This window comes from Macaca nemestrina, chromosome 2 (genome assembly GCF_043159975.1).
Source record: "Macaca nemestrina isolate mMacNem1 chromosome 2, mMacNem.hap1, whole genome shotgun sequence".
In the NCBI taxonomy this organism is placed as follows: domain Eukaryota; kingdom Metazoa; phylum Chordata; class Mammalia; order Primates; family Cercopithecidae; genus Macaca; species Macaca nemestrina.
In genome coordinates this window covers 125,799,677-125,821,504 of record NC_092126.1, presented here as the reverse complement: position 1 = coordinate 125,821,504, position 21,828 = coordinate 125,799,677, and the positions used below count along the sequence as shown (strand labels likewise).

Here is a 21,828-nt window from a genome sequence, read left to right as displayed (position 1 = left end):
CGTGAGCCACCATGCCCAGCCGCATTTCTTAAATGAAGTTTTAAAGTATGTATAAAAAAAATTGAAGAAATGAAAAAGGCAGAATGTAAGAAATGTTGGTACTTAATATTTTGTAAGAATTCATGTTAAACATTTACAATGATACACTGTGTCCTCATTATTAATTACCTCATGGTTTTATAGTAGTTAGAATGTTAATCGGGAGCTAAAAATGTTAAATTACTTTTATGATTGAACTCAGTGACATTAAATTATTTTTCATTTCATATCACTTGGTATAATTTGCTTGGCAGTCTCATTTCTTCAGCTGAGATTCAGATGAAAGTTTCAGAGTCTATGGAAGGTTTTACCATGAAAACTAAAACTGTAGATTCATCTCATTCTTTGAATCTTGATACAAAGGGAGAAACTATTTACATATAGAACAATGTGCAAAATAGAATTTAAAAGACAAAGATAAATAGGAAAGCACTTGGTAACTGGAGAGGCAATGTTTCAAAGTTAGAAGCAACTTTGATTTGTTATCAGATGACTGAGCCTTAATTATTTTAATAGTCCTTATAATCTCTCTTTTTCACCTTCACTTCAGTCAATTCCATATAAACCTTAACAGCTTTTAAGCTTCTTCATGTCCCTATCAAAGAAAAAGAACAACCATTTAGGAAAAGTTAACTTTTCTCTAGTATTGTTTAGTAATTCTTTTGAAATTTCTAAATTATCTTCTGAAATAGTTTTTGAAATAGGCATATTTTTAGGACAATATGTCTACAAGTAATCATTCTTAATAATTAAGGTAAGATAGATTAGTTCAGAAAAAATACAGAGGATATTTTTTGGACTAAATGAGTGACTCTAAAGTACTATGTTATTATGGCCAGGGGCTGATGTTTATGTTCAGATAAAGTAATAAATTGCTCAGAAGAAAATACAACACTGTATATCTACTTGAACACCAACAATTCATACATGGTCAAAATCGTTTTTTCTTTTGCATCACATTTAAGGAGTACAAACAGTAATCCATTTCAGTGTATAGATTAATGCAAAGAAGACATAACCCCCAAACTCAAGGCATTTAAAACATTTCCTTGCTTTATGCCAAAGAAACTTATTCAAAGTACTACCTTGAATTGCTTTTCCAGTCGTGTCTTTCCTCCTACTCCTGGTATAAGGATGCTGTTAACATAGCTGTGCAGCTGATTTGAAGATACTTCAGTCTCCTTTCCAAGAATGGCTTCCAACAAGGCATCATGGATGAAAATGTACTGCTCCTAAGAGGTACAATACATGGTAGTCACTGAGGGAGAGTTAAGGTTTAGCCAGTCATTCATGAAGTGTACCTTTGTTTAATTCTGCCCCTAACAGGGACCTCCCAGTGAATTCCTTCAAGAACTTACAGCTAGGTGATTTGCTCCAATACTCACTGTATCAATCCAAACTTACTTTACAGTAGAGACTGTGTTAAGTTTAGCTCTGTATTCTATACTGTGCCTGGATCACGGTATTCTATACTGTGCTTATTGCTTCTACTCAATAAGTAATCAAGAAATTGTGTTCAATGAATGGTTTTAGAACCATCCTCTCCTATGTATTTCTCAGGCCAGACAACATGTTTAACTTCCCCTACCATCTAACACAGCTCTTGAAACAACTGTACCTGTTTCATAAGTACTTGTGTAGTTATTTAGGAATCCCAATGTTAAGATCCATACAGAAATAGAAAACTATGATCCATAGAATAGTATCATGGTCAGAATGTCTTCTAATACAAACCTGTAAATTACTGCAAGCCCTAAAAGAATGAATCTGTCTCTTCACTATCATTTAACAAATTTCAGTTACAGCATTTGCCAGAATCTCATGAGGACGTTGGCAGCTACTCCTTACCTCAGTCTGGACGAGGTAGTTACGCTGTGTCCTGATATGCTTCAGGAATCCCAGGACATTAACTGTGCTTTTGTCTTTTATCTGTTGCAGCATGCTGTCTATTACAATATAGGTGCCTGTTCTGCCCACACCAGCGCTGTAAGAAATGAAGACACTCAACTGGCACTTTTGTTTTATCATACTGTTAACTTTGGATTCGAAAAATTACCATCTAAACCCCATTTATTTTATTATTTTTTTGAGACAGAGTCTTACTCTGTTGCCCAGGCTGGAGTGCAGTGGTGCAATCTCAGTTCACTGCAACCTCTGCCTCCCGGTTCAAGCAATTCTTGAGCCTCGGCCTCCCGAGTAGCTGGGATTACAGATGTGTACCACTACACCCGACTAATTTTTTATCTTTAGTAGAGGTTTCACCATGTTGGCCAGGCTGGTATCGAACGCCTAACCTCAGGTGATCCGCCCACTTTGGCCTCCTAAACTGCTGGGATTACAGGTGTGAGCCACCATGCCCAGCCTAAACCCCACTTAGATAACCTAGTATAGGTGACATGTTATTCATTTAGCATTGCAACGTAAATCACGGAACAAGCGACATCTATTTGAGTACCAAAGTTTAAAACAAACAAACAAAAAAGAGGCAAGAATGCATTTGCAAATGAAATAGAATAAAAGTATTTTTAAACAACCAACTAAAGTCATTTAGTGTAGCTGACAGAAAACAAGCTTTATACAAGGATTTCCCAGTGCTTTTGAAAAGGTATTTTATATGGAACATATAAAGTAAAAATTTAAAAATGAAATCTTTTCATATATACTATAAATATTGTTACTTAGAAGAACCTTTCAGAAAAGCCATTTACAAAAACACAATGTCTATTGTAGTGTGGAAAGTTCTTGTGCTTAAGGTAATTATTTTTATTTATTAGGATCAGGCTACACTTTTCCTATAAACAATGGCGATTTTGTAATTTTTTTTTTTTTTTTTTTTTTTTGGGTCAGGGTCTTGCTCTATCACCCAGGCTGGAGTGCAGTTACATGAACACAGCTCACTGCAGCCTTGACCTACTGGGCTCAAGGGATCCTTCTATCTCAGCCTCCCATGTAGCTGGGACCACAGGCGTGTGCCACCATGCTGGCTAATTTTTTTATTTTTATTTTTTGTAAAAATGGGGTCTCACTTTGTTGCCCAGGCTGGTCTCAAATTCCTGGGCTCAAGCGATCCTCCCACCTCAGCCTCCCAAAGTGCTGGAATTACAGGTGTTGGCCTCCACGCCTGGCTGATATTATTAATAAGATGATTTTATAAAAACTAGAGATTGATCTAGTTTTTAAAAATTCACAGAAGCAGCAGATGATTTCTTAATATTACAGGAATACAGCCTCTTTAAGACTATGGCAGGTCTTATCCATCCCAGTTTCCAGTGGAAGATTCAGCTTCTAAGTGAAAACAGTAGCAGTCATTGTGGTCCAAGGTCACTGAGGCCTAAGTCCCCTGCCCCATCTGTTTCACCTGTTGAATCCCAGGCCCTACCTGCAGTGCACCAACACAGGGCCCATTTCTGGCATCCGAGCTGCCGAGGATCTCCTCACGAAAGTCAGTACTGGAAGGGCATACTCGGGAACTCCCATGTCAGGCCACTGCGTATAGTGATACTGGATCACTATCCTTTCGTTCTGACGACCCTTGGGATTTCCCTTCTGACCCTGTGAGAAAAGTGAAAAAAGATGTCTTTAAGGTGAGGGGTGGACATTCTGGAAAAAAATAATGTAAGGGTGTCAGGATACATGACCACTGATCACATTCACCCTAATCACTGTTCCCAGGCTAGTTTATTCCCTCTTGTAGCCAACTTTCATGCCATTAAATGGAGACTTTACCAAGCTGGATATGAAGTGTCACTATCACTTAGAAGAGAAGACTGTTTAAGATTGTACTAAGAATGAATATTTAATATTTAGTATCAGGTTTTTTTGGATTTAGAACTATCTATCCAAAGCACTTTTAATTTTCCTGCAAGGCCTCCATTTCCTGATTTTCTGCCCCCAAGTTCAGATGTTAGTACTTTGCTTTCATGTCTCTGTGGGCTACGATTTTGATTCCTTCTCCACTGTCCAGGCTGGACCTTTAGGAGCCAGAGTGCTGATTGATGCTGTAAACTATCCAGGAAGCGATGGGAAGATTTTAAGTGTCAAATACTTCTGTCTTTACAGTCAGAGGCAATGTCTCATTTATGTGTCACTTTCATAAATGACTTTTTCAGAGTAGTTTTCCTTTGTCTCAACTTTTTACATTTTAACTACTTTAGATGAAATATTTCCCCAAATAGATTACTTGCTATGATATGATTTATTATCAATACCTCTATAATTTCTAAATTTTGGATGACTCAGGGTCATTAATCAACATTGAAGCTTGAAGGGTGTCTGGTCCTGTGCTGTTGTACAAAGGCCCATGATGGCTTTAATTTAATTCTTCTGTTAACTCTCATTTTTCTACTTTTTCCTGTTAGTTTGTAAAACACCTAAAGTTCCTATTTGACTTCTTCCTCTGACTTAAGCTGTTTCTAAAACAAAAGTAAGTGGGCCCTGTTTAAATACCTGAAATATTCCCATCAGTTGGGCTTTATAAGTTTTATGCTGTTATTGATCATCTTGAGCCAGCCAGCAGCTCTATTTCATAATAGAGAATACAGATGTATTGCTATGCTACTGATATTCATGTTATTTCTGCCATTTTGGGAAATAAATATACATAGAAAGGACTGTTAACCTGGGATAACAGATGGGCTTTGGAGCCACTGAAATTTTATATAAAAATGTGAGTAAGTGTGAATATAAATGGGGCAAGGAGGCTACAGTTTTATCACATTTTCCAAAATGTCCAAGACACCAAGAAAAAAAAAATTATCCCATTGCTGCAAACTTAACTGCCATACCTACGTTCTGAGGAATAACTACATTTTTAATGAACATCTATTTATAGTTCTTAATACAGTAGTTCCTCCTTAGATGCAGTTTCACATTCCTGAGGTCAGTCACAGTCCAAAAATATTACAGTATTTTAAGAGAAACAGTATATATTCATATAACTTTTATTACAGAATATTATTGTTCTGTTTCAGTATTATTGTTAATCTCTTGCTGTGCCTAATTTATAAATTAAATTTTATCATAGATATGTATGTATAGGAAAATACATTGTATAAATAGGCTTCAGTACTACCTGAGGTTTCAAGCATCCACTGGGGGGTCTTGAAACATACCTTCCACAACTAAGGGGGATTGCTGTACTGCTGTGATGATCGATATAAGATATTTGTTGTCACAGTGGATTTTGAAAAAGAAACTGAGATAACCTGAAAACAGTATTTCCACAAAATGTGATTCTCAGGGTATTAGTAATTCTATAGAAAAGGGTATTATTGTTAACATCAGTGCTCTGGTCACTTATGTTCACTGTAAATTTCTAAAATGGTGGGGAGATATATATTATGTAGCATTCATTTCCCATTCTTGAACAGCAGAATCTGCTGTTTACAAGAATCTTACAGGACAAGTATTCCTTGGAACACACTTTGGGAAACAATGCTTTATATCTGTCAGAAAATTGGAATAAAAAAGCTAAATCAAACAGATGCTGCCATATATGCTGAGTATTACCAAAACCTAAGAGTATGATCTTTTTTTAAAATGAAGGCTGTTCATGTAGAGATTAAAGAGCTCAATCAGGCCAGTTAAATTCTATTATATGCTTTGCCAATACCTTTCACACCATACACTGATGTCAATCAAAAGAGTTATGAAAAAATGTTTTAAAAATACTTTTTAGAAACAAAGTTGGTTATGAGATTTGGCCTTGGTTGTACAGTAATTTTCATACAAGCATAAAAAGGAGATGTCCTGGCAGCCTACCCAATTCATTCCATACCTTTTTCACTTTTGTATTTCTGACTGAAAAACGACGAACAGTGTAGCAGGCATGTACTTTTGTGCTCTTCAGCGTGACAATAATGTTTCCATACTCCTCACTATTCTCTGTTGGCCAATACTGATCACATTTTCGCTGCAGAAAGAAAAAAGTTGTATAACTGCAATCTACGTCACAATTCTATTGATAATGTAATTTCAAACGACAGTGTTAAAACACAGGTGAGATTGCTATTTGACTGAAAAAGGAATACATGAGTTGAACTGCTTAAAGGCAGGTGTGACCTCTGACAAGGCTGATGGATTGGGATAAGTTTGTGTAAGACCATGTGAGAAATGGGCGTAGTATTTATGATCACCTTTCAATATATAATGCATTTTTAAAAGGGACCAAGAAAGAAACCTCTATGTCTGACCTGTAAGAAATGTGGGTAGGGTTTGTTATAAAGGGAGCTTAAGTATCATCTGGAAGGCTGGAAGGCTGGGTTGGATTCATGGAAGGTTCTCTTCTAACCGTGAGACTCTTCTAGTTGTAACTTGGATCACCAAAAATAAAACAGGGACTCTACAACATGAAGCAGTGGTGATTTTGAGCAGGGAACCTGAAGCGTAGCTTCTTTTACTTATTTATTTTTTTGTTTTTAATTTTTAGTTTTGGGGTATATGTGCAAGATGTGCAGGTTTGTTACATAGGTAATCGTGTGTCATAGTGGTTGGCTGCACCTGTCAACCCAGTGTGGTGATTCCTTGAAGTGTAGCTTTTATTCCAGCCTAAATTGGCATCATCTAATGTAAACTCATAATCCAATAAATTCTACAGCATTAATCATTTTTTAAAAAGGTCCTCTTAATGATGGTCAAACTGTTTAGGCAATTTTTGCTTCTGCCAATCTTAACTATTAGTAGTTCCTTGTTTACACCATGCTTCTTTCAACTTCCCTGTTTACTGTTCTGTCTGTCCCCTGTACTTAGAACACCCTTTCCTTCTCTTTTTAGCCCGTGTAATTCCTCCTAATCATTGTTCAAGTATTAGCTCCTTTAAAAAATCTCTGTATAGAGTAATATACAGAGGATACATTGATTCATTTTGTAGCATTCCACTCATCTCTATCATCACATTTACTCTTATAATGCCTTAAGCTCTCTTTCCTACTGAATCATAAGCAAGGTAGAGTAGAAAGAACACTTTTAATTTCCGTAGCTCTTTATACCTTGTTAAGTTCCTACCCTAAAGCAAGTATTCCACAAGTATTGTTTGAATGAAGGTGCATTATTAAGGTAGTGAGTCAAGAGGCTCTTACTCTTCCTTTTTCCACAAGGTTCGTAATCATCACAATGATTCCCGTGTTTTGTTCCCAAATCATCCTCCAGAAATCTTCAAATGTAGACTTCAAAGGTCCTTGGGTGGCAATGTAGGCTTTTGCTTTGTTGTAACCCTTCAAAATGACACAGCACAAAGTAAGATGAAAGCTGTTATCACAGAAGACCAGTAAATAATTCAAATGCTTTCCATATTGAATGGGCTTTGTTTTTAGTGAAAGCTCTGTACAGTATTAAAATACATTAAACAGTTTCTGCTGCAGTCTTCAATTTCCAGAAACAGGTTTATAATAACGGTTCTGACTTACATCAACATAGTTTGCATTAATGTAGTCGCTGTGCTTAGAGTCTTTTCCTGGTAAAGGTCTTAACTTCACCCTACTGTGATCATCTATAGAAGATAAGAAAAAAAAGCAGAAATAAAATGTGTAATTCAGAGACTAGCACCATTCTCAAGCACAACACAAGGCAATCAGGTAACATGACATCTCCCAAGGTAGTCTGAGAAAACTTTTGGCAGAACAACTAAATAGAGCAAACCCATCCCAAAATATAGAGCCACTCCTACATCTCCTGCTCTTAGGATGCAAACTCATGTAAAACCATTTCAAATTGTAGTCCTCCAAAATTTCCTTATTCTATATTTTAAAGCCAAGTTCAAAGGTATTTGCTTGTTCTGTATTTTAAAGCCAAGTTCAAAGGGCTTTGATTATGCCCTATGCCCGTGTTCCCTCCCCATTAATACAAATATAAAAGGGTGACTGATCTATTAAGTCCAAAACATGTATTAATAGTTTCAGGCAATTCCATTGCTAATTCACTTGGATTCCCTGCTACCCTAACAGAACCTAAGTAATTGAGGAAACCAGAGCTTTTGTTAAGAGTAATCTCTTTATAGGAATCTGAAGTTAATGTTCAGATTTTAGGATCCACTCAACCTCAGTTAATGAACAAAAGTTGGTAGGGAGGTGATGCATGATATGTGTATCTAGTTGCCCAACAGAGTGAGCTTGCTTTTTTTAGGATAGCAAAATAAGTAGAAGGAAGCTGAGGTCCTAATTTTCCCTAGGTAGAAACAGAATGGGCAAAACCCAATTTATGTTTCTGTTTATAGTCATTATCATAAAAGTCTAGTTGAAAAAGAAGTCCAATGAGTGGATCAGCATAGGCATTACTGACCTCAGAATATATCAAGCAATTTTTGAGAGCCCTCTATGTTTTTGGAACTGTGAACTGCTTTTGTTGTTCTGACAAACTTTCAGTTTAGAGTTGACATGAAACAGGTGTTGCTTGATATAAACAGGCCCCAAAGGAAAAAATTCTCCTAAGGCATCTGGATCCAAACTGTTATGCCTTAGTAGCCATTAACTGTATATTGTTATTTCTTAGACTGACAAATAAGACATTAATAGATCAATTTTGCAGGTGATTTGGTGACACCCACATATACCTTGAAAGTTGTGATGAATCTGAGAGAAGGTTTTTCATACATCATGTGTCTGGCTCATTCACAGTCTGATTTTACTTGTTTCTATTATATTTCTATGCTATTCTTAGCTATATAAAGGCATTAATATAGGGGTAGATGAAGGCAGGCAATGTGCCCAGAATCTGAGTGGCCAAGAGAACACCAAAACCTAACTCCCTGAATGTTTAAAAATAAAATTACATCTAATTTGAAATTGTGAAAGTAAAATCACAAATGAAGTTGTGGAAGTGCAGTTCACATTTAACCAGAGATGATGGTTTTCTAGCAAAACACCATGACCTTTGGGCACATCACACATTAGTTGCTTTGATTTTCTCCTCCTTTTCTGCCACAATACTTTTACCAAGGCAGTAAGTAATGTTTGCCATTCGAAGTAAAGGATACTGTGGTGGAGAGAATGGTGTGTGTGTGTGTGTGTGTGTGTATGTATGTATAAGGCACAGATGTGTATATATCCTTGCCTGATTTCTCTGGTTAGAAAGGAGGTATATCTGGATAGACAAATCCTCATAGTCACAGCAGTGGTGAGCCTTGATTGAGTGAGTTGGCCAACAAATACTGCCAAAGTCAATCCAAAGACTGGGAAGAGGTTTGACTTTCTTCCTTGTTCGCCCCTGCCTTTTTAAACCAGTTCATTTCTTCAGAAAAGTAGAACAATCAATCCTATTCAAAAGTAAGCTGGAGTTTTTGTAACATTTCATTTAGAAGTAAAACTATCTTTGTTTATAGAGGACATCGTGTATATAGAAATTCAAGGAATCAACCAAAAATAACTACTAGAAACGATGGATTCAGCAAGGTTGTAGGATACAACCTACAATTGTATTTATATACACTAGCAATGAGCAATCCAAAAATAAAACTAAGTAAACAATTTCATTTACATTAGCATCAAATGGAATAAAATACTTAGGAATAAATTTAACAAAAGCAGCACAATAGTACAATTCAGAAACAACTGTGGAAAGAATAGCCAAAACAATCTTGAAAAAGAGGAACAAATTTAGGTAACTCACATTAAGAAAGTGAAAAGACAATGCACAGAATGAGAAAATAGTTGCAAACTGTATATTCAATAAATGATCTGTATCCAGAATATGTAAAGAAGTCTTACAACTCAACGAAAGACAAAAGTAAGCCAGTTAAAAAATGGTACAGGATCTGATTAGATATTTCTCCAAACAAGTTATACAAATGACCAATAAGCATGAAAAGATGCTCAACATCACTAATAACTGGGGAGATGCAAATCAAAACTATAATAGGATACCACTTCATACCCATTAGGAAGGCTGTTATTCTTTTTTTTTTTAAACAGTAAAAGTTGGTGAGGATGTGGAAACATTGGACCCTTTATATATTGTTGGTGGGAATGTAAAATGAATAGCCACTTTGGAAAAGAGTTTGATAGCTCCTCAAAATTTTAAACATAGAATTTTCATATAATCTAGCAATTGTACTCCTAGGTATACACAAAAAAGAACTGAAAATATCTGTCTACATAAAGACTTGTACATGAATGTTCATAGCAGTATCATTCATACTAGCTGAGAAGCAGAAAATAAACGTCCATCAAATGATGAACAGACAAAATCCTGTATATCCACACGTTAGAGTATTATTCAGCCATAAAAGGGAATGAAGTACTGATATATGGTACGACATGGATGAATGTTGAAATCATTATGCTAAATTAAAGAAGCCAGACACAAAAGGTCACATATAGTATGAATCTATTTATATGAAATGTCCAGAATATGCAAAACCACAGAGACAGAAAGTAGATATAGGGTTTTTAAGTGCTGGAGAGAAGGAAGAATTGGGAGTGCCTGCTAACAGGTTTCTTGCTGAGGTGCAAAAAATGTTCTAAAATTAGATTGTGGTGATGATCATACAACTCTGTGAATGAATATACTAAAACCTCACTGAGTTGTATTCTTTAGGTAATTTTTTTTTCTTTTTTTTTGAGACAAGGTCTTGCTCTGTTCCCCAGGCTGGAGTGCAGTGGCACAATCTTGGCTCACAGCAACCTCTACCTCCTGGGTTCAAGTGATTCTTGTGTTCTTGTGCCTCTCCAGTAGCTGGGACTACAGGCGCATGCCACCACACCGCATTAACTTTAGTATTTTTTTTTTCCAGAGTCTCTATCTGTCGCCCAGGCTGGAGTGCAGTGGCATGATCTCGGCTCACTGCAAGCTCCGCCTCCTGGGTTCACGTCATTCTCCTGCCTCAGACTCCCGAGTAGCTGGGACTACAGGCGCCCACCATCACACCTGGCTAATTTTTTTGTATTTTTAGTAGAGACAGGGTTTCACCGTGTTAGCCAGGATGGTCTCGATCTCTTGACCTCGTGATCCGCCCGCCTCGGCCTCCCAAAGTGCTGGGATTACAGGCGTGAGCCACCGTGCCCGGCCAACTTTAGTATTTTTTGTAGACAGGGTTTTGCCATGTTGGCCAGGCTGGTCTTGCACTCCTGGCCTCAAGTGGTCCACCTGCCTCGGCCTCTGAAAGTGCTGGGATTAAACAGGCGCGAGCCACTGTGCCCGGCCTTAAATGGGTAAATTTCATATGGTATGTGAATTATATTTCACTAAAACTTTAAGAAAACATTATACAGTAGTGTTCAAGTTTTAAGTGGTCCAATTTAAATGCACTATTATATACAATTCTATGCAATGTAGTCCTTACCATAGTATATGTTAACTATAAATATCTATGCCCCTACCCTTAGTATCAAAGCATATATTATATGCCAGTGAGCCAAGCCCCACGTGTGGTCTTCTAGCCATAGAAGTAGCTTGTGCTCCTAGGGTATTCCTTGAGGCTCTGTATGAAGAATGTCCATTTGTTTGAGTCCCTAACCTACAGAATATTCCTGACCATGGAAATGTGATAGATAGGGGTAAGCACATGGACCAAAAGGCCTGGAGGCTCATCATTTAAGGTACAAACCAATTATGTAGTTTTTGAAAGAATGCTTTGAAATTCAGCTTGCTTGATTCAATTCCCAATATTTTCATTCATATTAAAATATTTGGCCCCTTACTATCACACCGGTCTTTTAAGTGGGGGGGGGGGGGGGGGGGGAAATTAGGCCCTTACAGACAATGTCAATATAACCAAGTGACATTCAAATTTTGGCTCCCAACATCTGATATGACATCACTTCATATGAAAATAGTGAAGCTCCAAACATTTTCTTTCAGTCACCTTATTAAGCTCTCTGAGCTCTGACAGCCTAATGAAAGGCTAAGGGGGAAGAAAATGTCCCTACTTCTACACTGTTGAAGATGGGCTAATGAGAGGTTAGCTTGCAAGTATCATTCTTTCTTGGCATCCTGCTTCTGATTGCTTGGCTTTCAGCTTATGCCCAGCATGAAAATTTAATTTCCTTGCAGTTGAAGATAGTTTAAAGTTTATTACTCACATGCTAAAATGTTGATGTATCTGTTTTTGTGCTTGTTTTCTGGATGATTGGAATGTTCTGCAGTGATGTTCATATCAGCAGTACAGCGCTGGACTTCCTAGTGAAGAAAACAGCAAGATTATAGACACAGGTTAGAAACAAAGGAACACCATATATATTTAAAGGCATGAAGTATTTACTTACTCCCTAGCCACAGCCACCATTACCTCCCCAATCCCAACTTTGGATATAATTATTAATATATTTATAACAAGTTTATGAAGAATGTGAAGGTATAAAGATTTCATTCTTTACTATTTCATTAATCATCTACTTTATTCTCGATTTTGACGTGGTCCCTGGGATGTTAAACAATATCTCTTTTTGAATATTTTTCTCACCCAGTCTATGGGTGAGAAAAATATTCAAAAAAATAGTCAACCATGATGAACAGAAAAGAGGTCTGATAAAGCTCTGATGGGAGCACAGAACAGAGGAAGGCTTTAGACAGTTGAAAAAATTTACCCGAGTCTTAAAGAAAGAAAGGGAATTTCTAAGAAGTATAATCTCTACCATGATTTGCAATATGCTTAGAGGCCTTACAGCCTCATTTTATCATTGTGAGGGTGCACTGACTTTAAAGACTCAGTGGTGAAATAACCCTAATAATACCCCAACTAATGGTTATATCTCATATATACAGTCTTGACAAATTATTTGTGAACTCTAATATTTTAAAAGTTATCCTTCTTTGGAAAAATAGCAGTAGCAGAAATAATGCTGTTATCCTACCTTGGCCGTGGATATAAACATCATCTATTAGCCTAATACAACATTGCTGAAAAGCCAAATTTTTCTATACTATATGCTTCAAACCCAAGAAAGTACTGGAGCTAACTAATAAGGAAGTCATTAGCAGTGCACAGCTGCTACACGGAGCCTGAGCAAAGTAACACAACATTATCAGGAGAAATGTTTTACACAGAACAGATGTAGCAGAGTTTAGAAGCATGCAGACTTTTTTTCACAAAGGAGTTGCCTAGCAATTATGGATGTTTTCCATAGTATTTACATTAAACATAATGAAAACAATGAACTGGGTTGTCTTTTATTTTCACAAAGTACGGCCTAGGGAGAAGTACACTTCTTCTCTAGAAGGAGGAAGTTACTGTACTCAAAGAATTTAAGGTATAAAAGCAAAGAGTTTCTATCTGTTGAAAGAAACAGTATTCAATGACTTTCCAATTGTTGGACACTGTAAATTGAAGTTTCCATAATTATAGTCCTTCCCAGCTGTCCATTTACAAAAAAAAAAAAAAAAAAAAAAAGCCCCACAGGCATTAATTCAATCCACCTTTCGGGAAAAGTGGGTTTCATGACAGTTTTTACCCATTCCCTACTCTTACTAAACTCCAATATTTTCTGTTCTAACATAGTTTATAACCTATGGTTTGGAAAACATTGGTTTAAGGAGCTTTAAGGCCATCCTTTGGCTCTTCCCTAAAATGAGATAATAAAGTGTGATCACAAATCAGTCTACATAAGAAATGAGCAATGCCAGCCAAACTTAGAATATTGGGACCTGCCTTTTGAAACTGCCTTATAAGACCTGAGGCATGCTCTTTTGAAGAGTTTCAAGGCAGATAACTTTTGAAAATGGATTTGAAACAAGTTTTTTTTTCTTTTTTTTTTTTTTGAGACGGAGTCTCGCTCTGTCGCCCGGGCTGGAATGCAGTGGCCGGATCTCAGCTCACTGCAAGCTCCGCCTCCCGGGTTTATGCTATTCTCCTGCCTCAGCCTCCCGAATAGCTGGGACTTCAGGCGCCCGCCACCTCACCCGGCTAGTTTTTTTTGGTATTTTTTAGTAGAGACGGGGTTTCACCGTGTTAGCCAGGATGGTCTCGATCTCCTGACCTTGTGATCCGCCCGTCTTGGCCTCCCAAAGTGCTGGGATTACAGGCTTGAGCCACCGCACCCGGCTGAAACAAGTTATTCTTTTGTTTTCAGGTTTTGAAGGTCACACCTTTGGCATGTACTTCTTCAGGGTTGAGTTGTTCAGCTATCTTATGCTGAGAGATTGTGGCTTTTAGTACCTTAGTCTGAGATTTACTTTGTTTATTGATGTTTTTTTCCTGTTGTATAGATCTGACCACCCTAGCTATGGACTGAAGTTGGAGCCTCTTTTCTAATATAATGCAATTGACCAAGACTGCTTGGGAGCAGCTGTCAGTATTGTTTAAAGCTGTCATTCAATATGGCCAATCAAACTTTTTGTTATCTAAAACCCTTTATCTGATCTGTTGCCTCTATTTCACTTTTCCAATTATATGAATGACAGAAACAAAAAATTGTAATAAATATTGTCAAATCTGATTTTATTAGAACCCATGGGTTTGCCTGAGGTCTTCTAATTTTGTCATGTAGATAATAATGTGATCTATAATTCCTTGCAGTACTGCCTGGCTCATTTAGATGCTGATAATATCATCTGATCCTGGAGTGGCTTTTCTCCATCAGAACTGCCATTTCAACATTAACATGATTTTAATAGGTGTTAAAAACCCTTTAAAGAGACACTGGCCAATGGAGTAGGCATTGTAAATTTACCTATTCAGAACTCTGATAGTTTAAGCTTGTTTATATTTTACTCTTTATATAACAAAGCTAGAATTCTCAAAAAGAAGAGTTTGAATCTTTACAGGCACATAAGCATAGGAGAAGGCCAACAGAAAACAGGTTTAAAATAAAGCAAAAAATCAAAGACTGAACAAACCCTAAAATTTGATATACCGAGAATTTTAGGGAGGTGACGTAGGCTAAATCACTTCCTACCTAGAGTCATTGATGCAAGAGGCTGTTTAAAGAGCACTTAAAGACCTACTGTCCTACTATACTGTGGCTCAATTCAAAAAAATAATGCAATAAAACATCTAGAAATCTTTCAGATTTCTCAGTTCCAAAAAGGTAGCTGAGAATAAATTATTTGGATCTGGTTACTAAATATTAGACCAAGTAGGGGTAACATTCTTAGTGCCTGAGTTCAGGCAGCCTACAATTGTGGTAAAGAGACTGTTCTACAGAAGACTCATGGGTTTAGGTCATGGAGTGACCCAGTGCATGTACAGTGTCAGACACAGAACTGGCCTTTGACAGGTGCTGGTTACACTGCAACTTTCAGCCCCTACTCTCTTCTGCTCAGGGTTTAAATTGCTGCCAGACTGATTTTCTTCGAACGCTGTGCTGACTTTATTATTCCCTTCCTCAGAAATGTGTGGAGAGATTCCACATTCCCTTAGCCAGGCTTTCAAGGTCCCATCTTATCTTCCCCTCCCTTCCCAATCCCAGACAATATTAACTCCATACCCTTTGAAAAGACCATTTGATTTCCTGCTCTTTGCTTTATTGCCATTTACCTTGGTAAGAATGCCTGTTCTCTTCCTCTATCCAAATCCATGTATCTTCATCTAAAATGACTGCATTTGCCCCCCAGAAAACTAACCCATCTTTGGAGAGTATAACACAGCATTATTATCCTGTAGCTGGTCTCTAACATAAGAATTATTTTTCATGAAATCTGGCTATCTCCCTTTTATGTCCCTCTTCACCAAAATCTTAAACAAGTGTGAGATCTCATAACCGTTTAAAAATGTTTTTCTTAAGATATTTAAGACTCAAACTGGCATTTTTGTCGAAAAGGCTCAGGAAACTAACTCTACAACAAGCTTATCCAACCCATGGCCCACGGGCCACATGCGGCCCAGGATGGCTTTGAAAGCAGCCCAACACAAATTTGTAAACTTTATTAAAACATTGAGTTTTGTTTGTTGCAATTTTTTTAGCTCATCAGCTGTCATTAGTGTATTTTATGTGTGGCCCAAGACATTTCTTCTTACAATGTGGCCCAGGGAAGCCAAAAGAATGGACAGCCCTGCCTACAGGCTCATTTTCTGACCTCTTGCAGGCAGCAGTCAGTGCAGCATTACACCTCTGACCAGAGACTTCCCTATTATATGTCATCAGCAGCCCTGGACATCTCCCTTCATTCCCTAAAGTGATTGTGGCCACTGGTCCCTCAGAGCATGGGCTCAGGTGGACAAAGCTTTGTTCTTTTGATTTAAGATGAACTAGCCTAAATTTAGCACAACTGGTTAACTGTAATAGAGACAGTCCCCCAAAGGATCTTGTCAAGGGGCTGTGGACCTTTGGCCTCATCCTGCACTCCTTTAGACTTCTGATTCTCCCAGTCCCTGCCTGTTAATTCTTCTGACTCATGGAGCTTTGGAGTGCCTTCCTTTTGAAACAGTATGCTAGCACTGGTCTTTTGGAAGCCTTCTGCATTATGTTTGTGGGGGCTGAGGAAGAGTCTGTCAATCTTTTAATACTACTCTGGGAAACAACTCCCTGGGAAGGACAGTGAGGTTAAAGTTAGCTCAGGTAGCCAAGGGAATGGTGTCATCCAACGCTATCACAAGAAAAGGACTGACGTTGTTTCTAGAGACTGCAAATACTGTATGATGCCACTTTTCACGGTCTCTAGAATTTATCTGACAAGAACAAAAAGCTGGCTTACATTACAGCAACACTTCTAGACAGAGTCAAAATTACCAGTGAATTGTTTTTCTCATTCGCCAAGCAGTAAAGTTCTGAAACTATGATAGTTATTCACCAACTTTTTACATCCGAGATGTTTAAACATGATGGGAGAGAATTTTTGCTGAAATCTCCAATGAAAATACATAGGTGCCTTTCTCCTTTGCACTTCTTCAGAACTTTATGCCTGTACAATAGCACTTATTTTGCTTTGTCCTGTTTCTGTTTTGGTTGTGTACACTCTGGCCTCCCCCAATACCAGATTGAACTCTTTGAGGGCAAGGACTCTAATTCTTATTTGTATCTTATATTATGTCCAGAGAATGGCAGATCATCAGTAACTGTTAGATGGGTTGTTTTAGCTCCTCTTAATGTCCAGTTGTTAACTTTTCAATTGTATTTTTCATCATTTTAAGATTAATTTTAGGCCTGCATGTTGGATACGATTTTTATAAGTCACACTCTCAGCTATCTTAGAAGGCTTGAGACCATAAAGATCATGTAATGGGCAGCTAATACTCCTAGTTGGGGGGTGGTTCGTAATTTGGCTGCTCTCCCCACCTCTTTGTATTGTTAAGGCACTGTGGCACTATCAGTGCTAGTCACTTGCAAGCTTGCTTATTTCTCCTTCTGACCTTGGCTCATTACAGGACGTTACTCTGGCTTTTTGGTGTTTTTTTTTTTCCTGAGACAGGGTCTTGCTTTGTCGCTCAGGCTGGAGTGCAGTGGTGCAGTCATAGCTCACTGCAGCCTCAATATCCTGGGCTCAAATGATCCTCCTGCCTCAGCCTCTGAAGAGCTAGGATGACAGTTGTGCATCACCACACCTGGCTAATTAAAAAAAAAATTTTTTTTGTAGAGACGGAGTCTTGCTGTGTTGTCCAGGCTGGTTGGGAACTCCTGGTCTCAAGTGATCCTCCCGCCTTGGTCTCCCAAAGTATTGGGATTACAGATGTGAGCCACTGTGGCCCAGGACACTACTTTAATGAGAGTCTGGATGGTGTCCAGGTGAACCATGTGAGTTCAAGTCGGATACCCTGGTCTTAAACCCTGCTGCTGCCATTTCAAAATGTAGCCACCCACAGCCTCAGTTTTCTCATGGGTAGTTTTGTCATCAGTAAAATGGGGACAATAAGATAGCACCTACGTCAGGAAATAGAATGATCCATGCACAGTGCTAACTACTAAATGCTAGCTATCATTATTCCAGGTAAATGGGTCTGGAAATCTGAGACTGGGATTACCTTAACTCTCTTACCATAATAAAATTTTCTTTTTAATTACACAAAATCTTTTTCTATCCTTTCTTATAAAGCCTGTTACTATCTGATTATAAAATAGTCATAATAGCTTCTTATGTAGCCTATTACCAGTTTTCCCTTTTAGCAGTTACCCAAAAGGAATACTACTCTTTTAAAATACTTCAAATTTTCATCTAATTATAAGGTTACAGTAATATTGGTGAGCTTTTTCTATTTTCTTATTCTCCCCTTTACGTTGCTGCATTGCTGTTCTTTTTAGAAGAAAGCATTTTCTTCCTATTCTGAACAGCTGATTTTAAACCTTTCAAACCTGAACAGATTGTGAAATGACAACAGTCATTTCACCTTCCTGCCTGCCCTCCCCATTCCACTCCCATAAGTATCAGCTAATACTATTTAAGCTATAAAGTTCAGTGTAGGTGATTAAAGCTTTTAGCTGCAGTATATTTTTTTTAGGACAGAAATAGGGTACAGATGCCCAGGATTTGTTAGGAAGCTTGATTTTGATGCAGCAAAGCCCATTTTAAGTCAGATCAAGTTTACAGAGGTGTAGCTGATTATTTTGAATAATTAAATGGTGTCAAAACCAGCTGTGATGAATAGCACTGGGGTCTCAAATCATAAATAATTGAGAAACTGGAGTTGCATTTGATCATCCTGATCAAATTCGGCTCTCTAGAGGATAAATGTTTGTCCTGAATACCATCAACATTGTTAAATGCCTCAATATTCTTGCTCAGTCATCCAGCCAACAGTCAATTGAACTAAATCACTTTAACACCACACACATTTGCTGTCCTCATGAATACAAAATGTTTGACTTAAACCATGTTCTTTGTAGTTGAATAGGCACCTTTTTAGTAAGCATCTAATGGCATTAAATACTTAACATGCTTTTGTTGGTTCCATAAAACATATGACTTCACAGAATAAATCAGAGGTTCTTTCTACCACCTTTGTTTTCATTCTGCTCAAAACAACAAAAACTAAAAACTAAGAGAAAGACTTAATTTAAAACAAGTCATCAATATAATTGCCTTTATGATAGCCTTTTGGGATTCCAAATTTGCATAGACAGTGGCTTTTCATCCTGTTTTTATTTCTCATTGTTCATTCAAGGTAACTGCACCTTCCAGCTGTATGATTCCTAGATGATCTTAAAGTGCTTACCTTCCATTACTTCATTTTGCCCTGCAACCAATTTTGTTGAAAGAGATGGGTAGGTTAGCATCATCATCATTATTTCCATTTTAAAGTAGAAATGAGACAGAGAAAGGAACCGACTTACCCACAAAGCTAGAAGACAGCTGAGCTGCCATGAAAACTTGGCCTCCTCGACACAACTCTTGCTGCCAGAGATGTGCCTTAGTTAAGCGCCTCAGTGAAGAAAAGGGCAGTCTGTTTAATAGCTCCTCATTGACACCCTGTCACTGCTGAACTGGCACGGAACCCAGAGTTGGCAGGGTGGTACATGCCTCTCTCTACCTTGTTTCCTACACACCAGTTCTTAAAATCAGAAGGCTGTGTTAACCCAAGTCTTCTCTCCAAGGATTAATAATCATGAAAACAACAACAGTCAACCTTTGCATGGTTCTTAACAATCAACTCAGCACTTTCAAAGATGTTAATCATTTATTTTCTCCAACGACTTTACAATGTAGGTGACATTGGTGCCATTTTTTAAAAATGGGAAAACTGGGAACCCGAGATGAGGTGATTGGCCCGAGGATTATGAAGCTCACTACTGATGAATCCAGCATCCAGTTTCTCAGACACCAAACCTGCTATCTTCACTACACCATGTGCATTGCAGAAAAGACGCGGAATTAGGGAGCCTTGTATTATGATTGCTGTTCCCAGTTAGAATTAGATGAAGCAAGAACCTGGAAAGCAATCCCTACCAGTTTGCTTTTCTATCACCAAGTTAGTTCTTTTGTAGAAGTGCATGTTCAGGACAGGTACAATCAACTCCCCTTTCACCTAAATTTTATTTGGAAAAGAATGCCTATTAAAATTATAGATGAAAAGAAAAAACTCCACTTTCCACAGTTATTGTTTTGTTATGCTTGGAATGAATTCAGTTCAAGCTTACAAAAATCTGCGTAAAGTAAGAGTTAAGTTTCTGGAAGTTAACTTCCAGCTATGAAACATACCTCAAAATCCTCGGAGAACCCATGCTGGTTATTAGAATAGAGCTCACCGATGTGTTTGACAAACTGTTTGACAGGAATGGCTTCCATGTCATCTGGGGGAATAAAATAATATTCAAAATTACATAGAATACTTCCATAAAACAAATTACACTGATAAAGCAAAGCATCCTTAAGACAAATAGTTGATTTCTGCAAAGCGCAAAATAATTGTATCACACAAAATAGATGTCCTGAAGAAAAGTCTCAGGATTTATTTTACATTAGGATCTCATTCTGACTTCAAATGCCGACAAGCCAGGTTAAATACGGTTTTTAAAAAAAAGGTACATAGAGAATTCCCTTTACTTTTTATATTCAAGGCAATTTACATAGTTAAATTACCACAGCATACTCTTAACCCGAAGTGTGAATTTATCAAGGGTACCCATTTGCCAAGAAATTTTATCACACCAGGGGTTTTCTTTGTTTGTTGTTTTTTTTTTATTGCTGTTCAATGGGGTCCAGCTTGAACTTTGAGCGATTAAGTTCTATTTCCAATCTTTTAACTTTTAAGCAATCATTTATACACAATTATAGATAGATGCCATTGTACCAGCTGGCTCTGGGTACAATGCCATCTATCTTTAAGTGTTCAAAATTTTAGCTCAAGACAGCTGTGTCTACATGATGCCAAATAATCAGTTTGACTGAATTAACTGGATTTTTTTGGTGTTGACAGACTAGGTATAGATTCAGGAAGACTCCACATTCCCATTTATTTTGTGTTGTCACTTCAAAAGGAGACTTTCAGTTCATAAACCCAAAGTATGTTTTAAGCTTATTTATCATGATACTTGAGTACTGCTATAAAATAGCCACACCCAGCTAACTGGAGCTCCTCAACCTCCTTCTTCCCTTCTCCCTCGACCCTCCCCCACAAATATTTCCTTTTAAAAATACTCTGCTGAATTTGAGATAAACAACAGACATGACATTTACTTTATTCAGAGTGAAAGATCTTTGGCAAACGCACAAACATCTAAACTGCCACAGATGCTTTTCTTAGCAAAGGGTATGAAGATCTGTATGTGTAAATGAGGTCCTACTTTGGCAAGAATTTTATAGATCCAGGCCTGACAATCTGATTTCTCTTCATCTGGTGACAGTTAACATTGACTATGTCATTCCTTCTCTTCTTTCTTTCGAGAGAGCAAAGCTCTAGGGTGGCTTTTTGCATCTATTGACATTTTCAAACTTGAATCATTCTTAAGCGGAAAATAGCATCTCTTATACTTTGTTTTAGGAAGGTGACTTATATGTTCATAATCCAAGTTGCTTAGCATAGAAATGTTACTTATCAAATAGGTGGTGCTCTGTAAGTACAAATTCTTTCTGTGTGAACAATTAAAGTCCTAATCGTGTTAATAGGCAACCTTATGAAAAAAATTGCCAAGTTATTTACAAATATTTCAGAATTGAAGATGTTCATGAATATGCAATCATTTTGCATGCCCAACAAATCTATAGCTCTCATGATGTAACCAGCATTAACAGAGTAAGCGGAGCCAAAATGTTTCTCCAGAATATTTAGCAGAATGCACAGTTCAAGAAAAATTTCCAAAATTATCTGATCACTTCATTTAAAATGTTTAGAAGTAAGCAAATTCTACAATAATGATCAGTGGCAATGAAAATGATCTCAAGTTGACAAAAGGGTTACTATGTACAAAGCTGGAGAGTCTCTAAATGATTAGCCCAAGAATAAACTCATTTTCAAACAAGAGGCAAAATGGGTGAGATGGGACACAACCTAAC

The 21,828-nt window shown here is 37.5% G+C and overlaps 1 protein-coding gene and 1 long non-coding RNA gene across 10 annotated transcripts in view; one reads left to right on the top strand and one right to left on the bottom strand.

The window, feature by feature from the left end:
* LOC105483112 (uncharacterized) overlaps positions 1 to 14,758 on the top strand; it is a 58,029-nt gene extending 43,271 nt beyond the window's left edge. For 4 of the 5 annotated variants that reach the window (XR_988044.3, XR_988041.3, XR_003018606.2 and 1 more), the window contains exons 4-5: positions 12,114 to 12,180; positions 14,173 to 14,758. This is a non-coding gene — a long non-coding RNA (uncharacterized lncRNA). The remainder of the gene's footprint in view (positions 1 to 12,113; positions 12,181 to 14,172) is intronic. The other variant, XR_988043.3, reaches the window with a different exon arrangement.
* LOC105483138 (protein tyrosine phosphatase receptor type G) overlaps positions 1 to 21,828 on the bottom strand; it is a 745,674-nt gene that overhangs the window by 22,905 nt on the left and 700,941 nt on the right. For all 5 annotated transcript variants that reach the window (XM_011743815.2, XM_071089050.1, XM_011743832.2 and 2 more), the window contains 8 exons: positions 20,035 to 20,126; positions 12,051 to 12,147; positions 7,443 to 7,525; positions 7,116 to 7,250; positions 5,816 to 5,950; positions 3,419 to 3,591; positions 1,888 to 2,023; positions 1,125 to 1,271 (listed from right to left, as the gene is read on the bottom strand). In XM_011743815.2, coding sequence (XP_011742117.2) covers positions 1,125 to 1,271; positions 1,888 to 2,023; positions 3,419 to 3,591; positions 5,816 to 5,950; positions 7,116 to 7,250; positions 7,443 to 7,525; positions 12,051 to 12,147; positions 20,035 to 20,126 — 998 coding nt within the window. The remainder of the gene's footprint in view (positions 1 to 1,124; positions 1,272 to 1,887; positions 2,024 to 3,418; positions 3,592 to 5,815; positions 5,951 to 7,115; positions 7,251 to 7,442; positions 7,526 to 12,050; positions 12,148 to 20,034; positions 20,127 to 21,828) is intronic.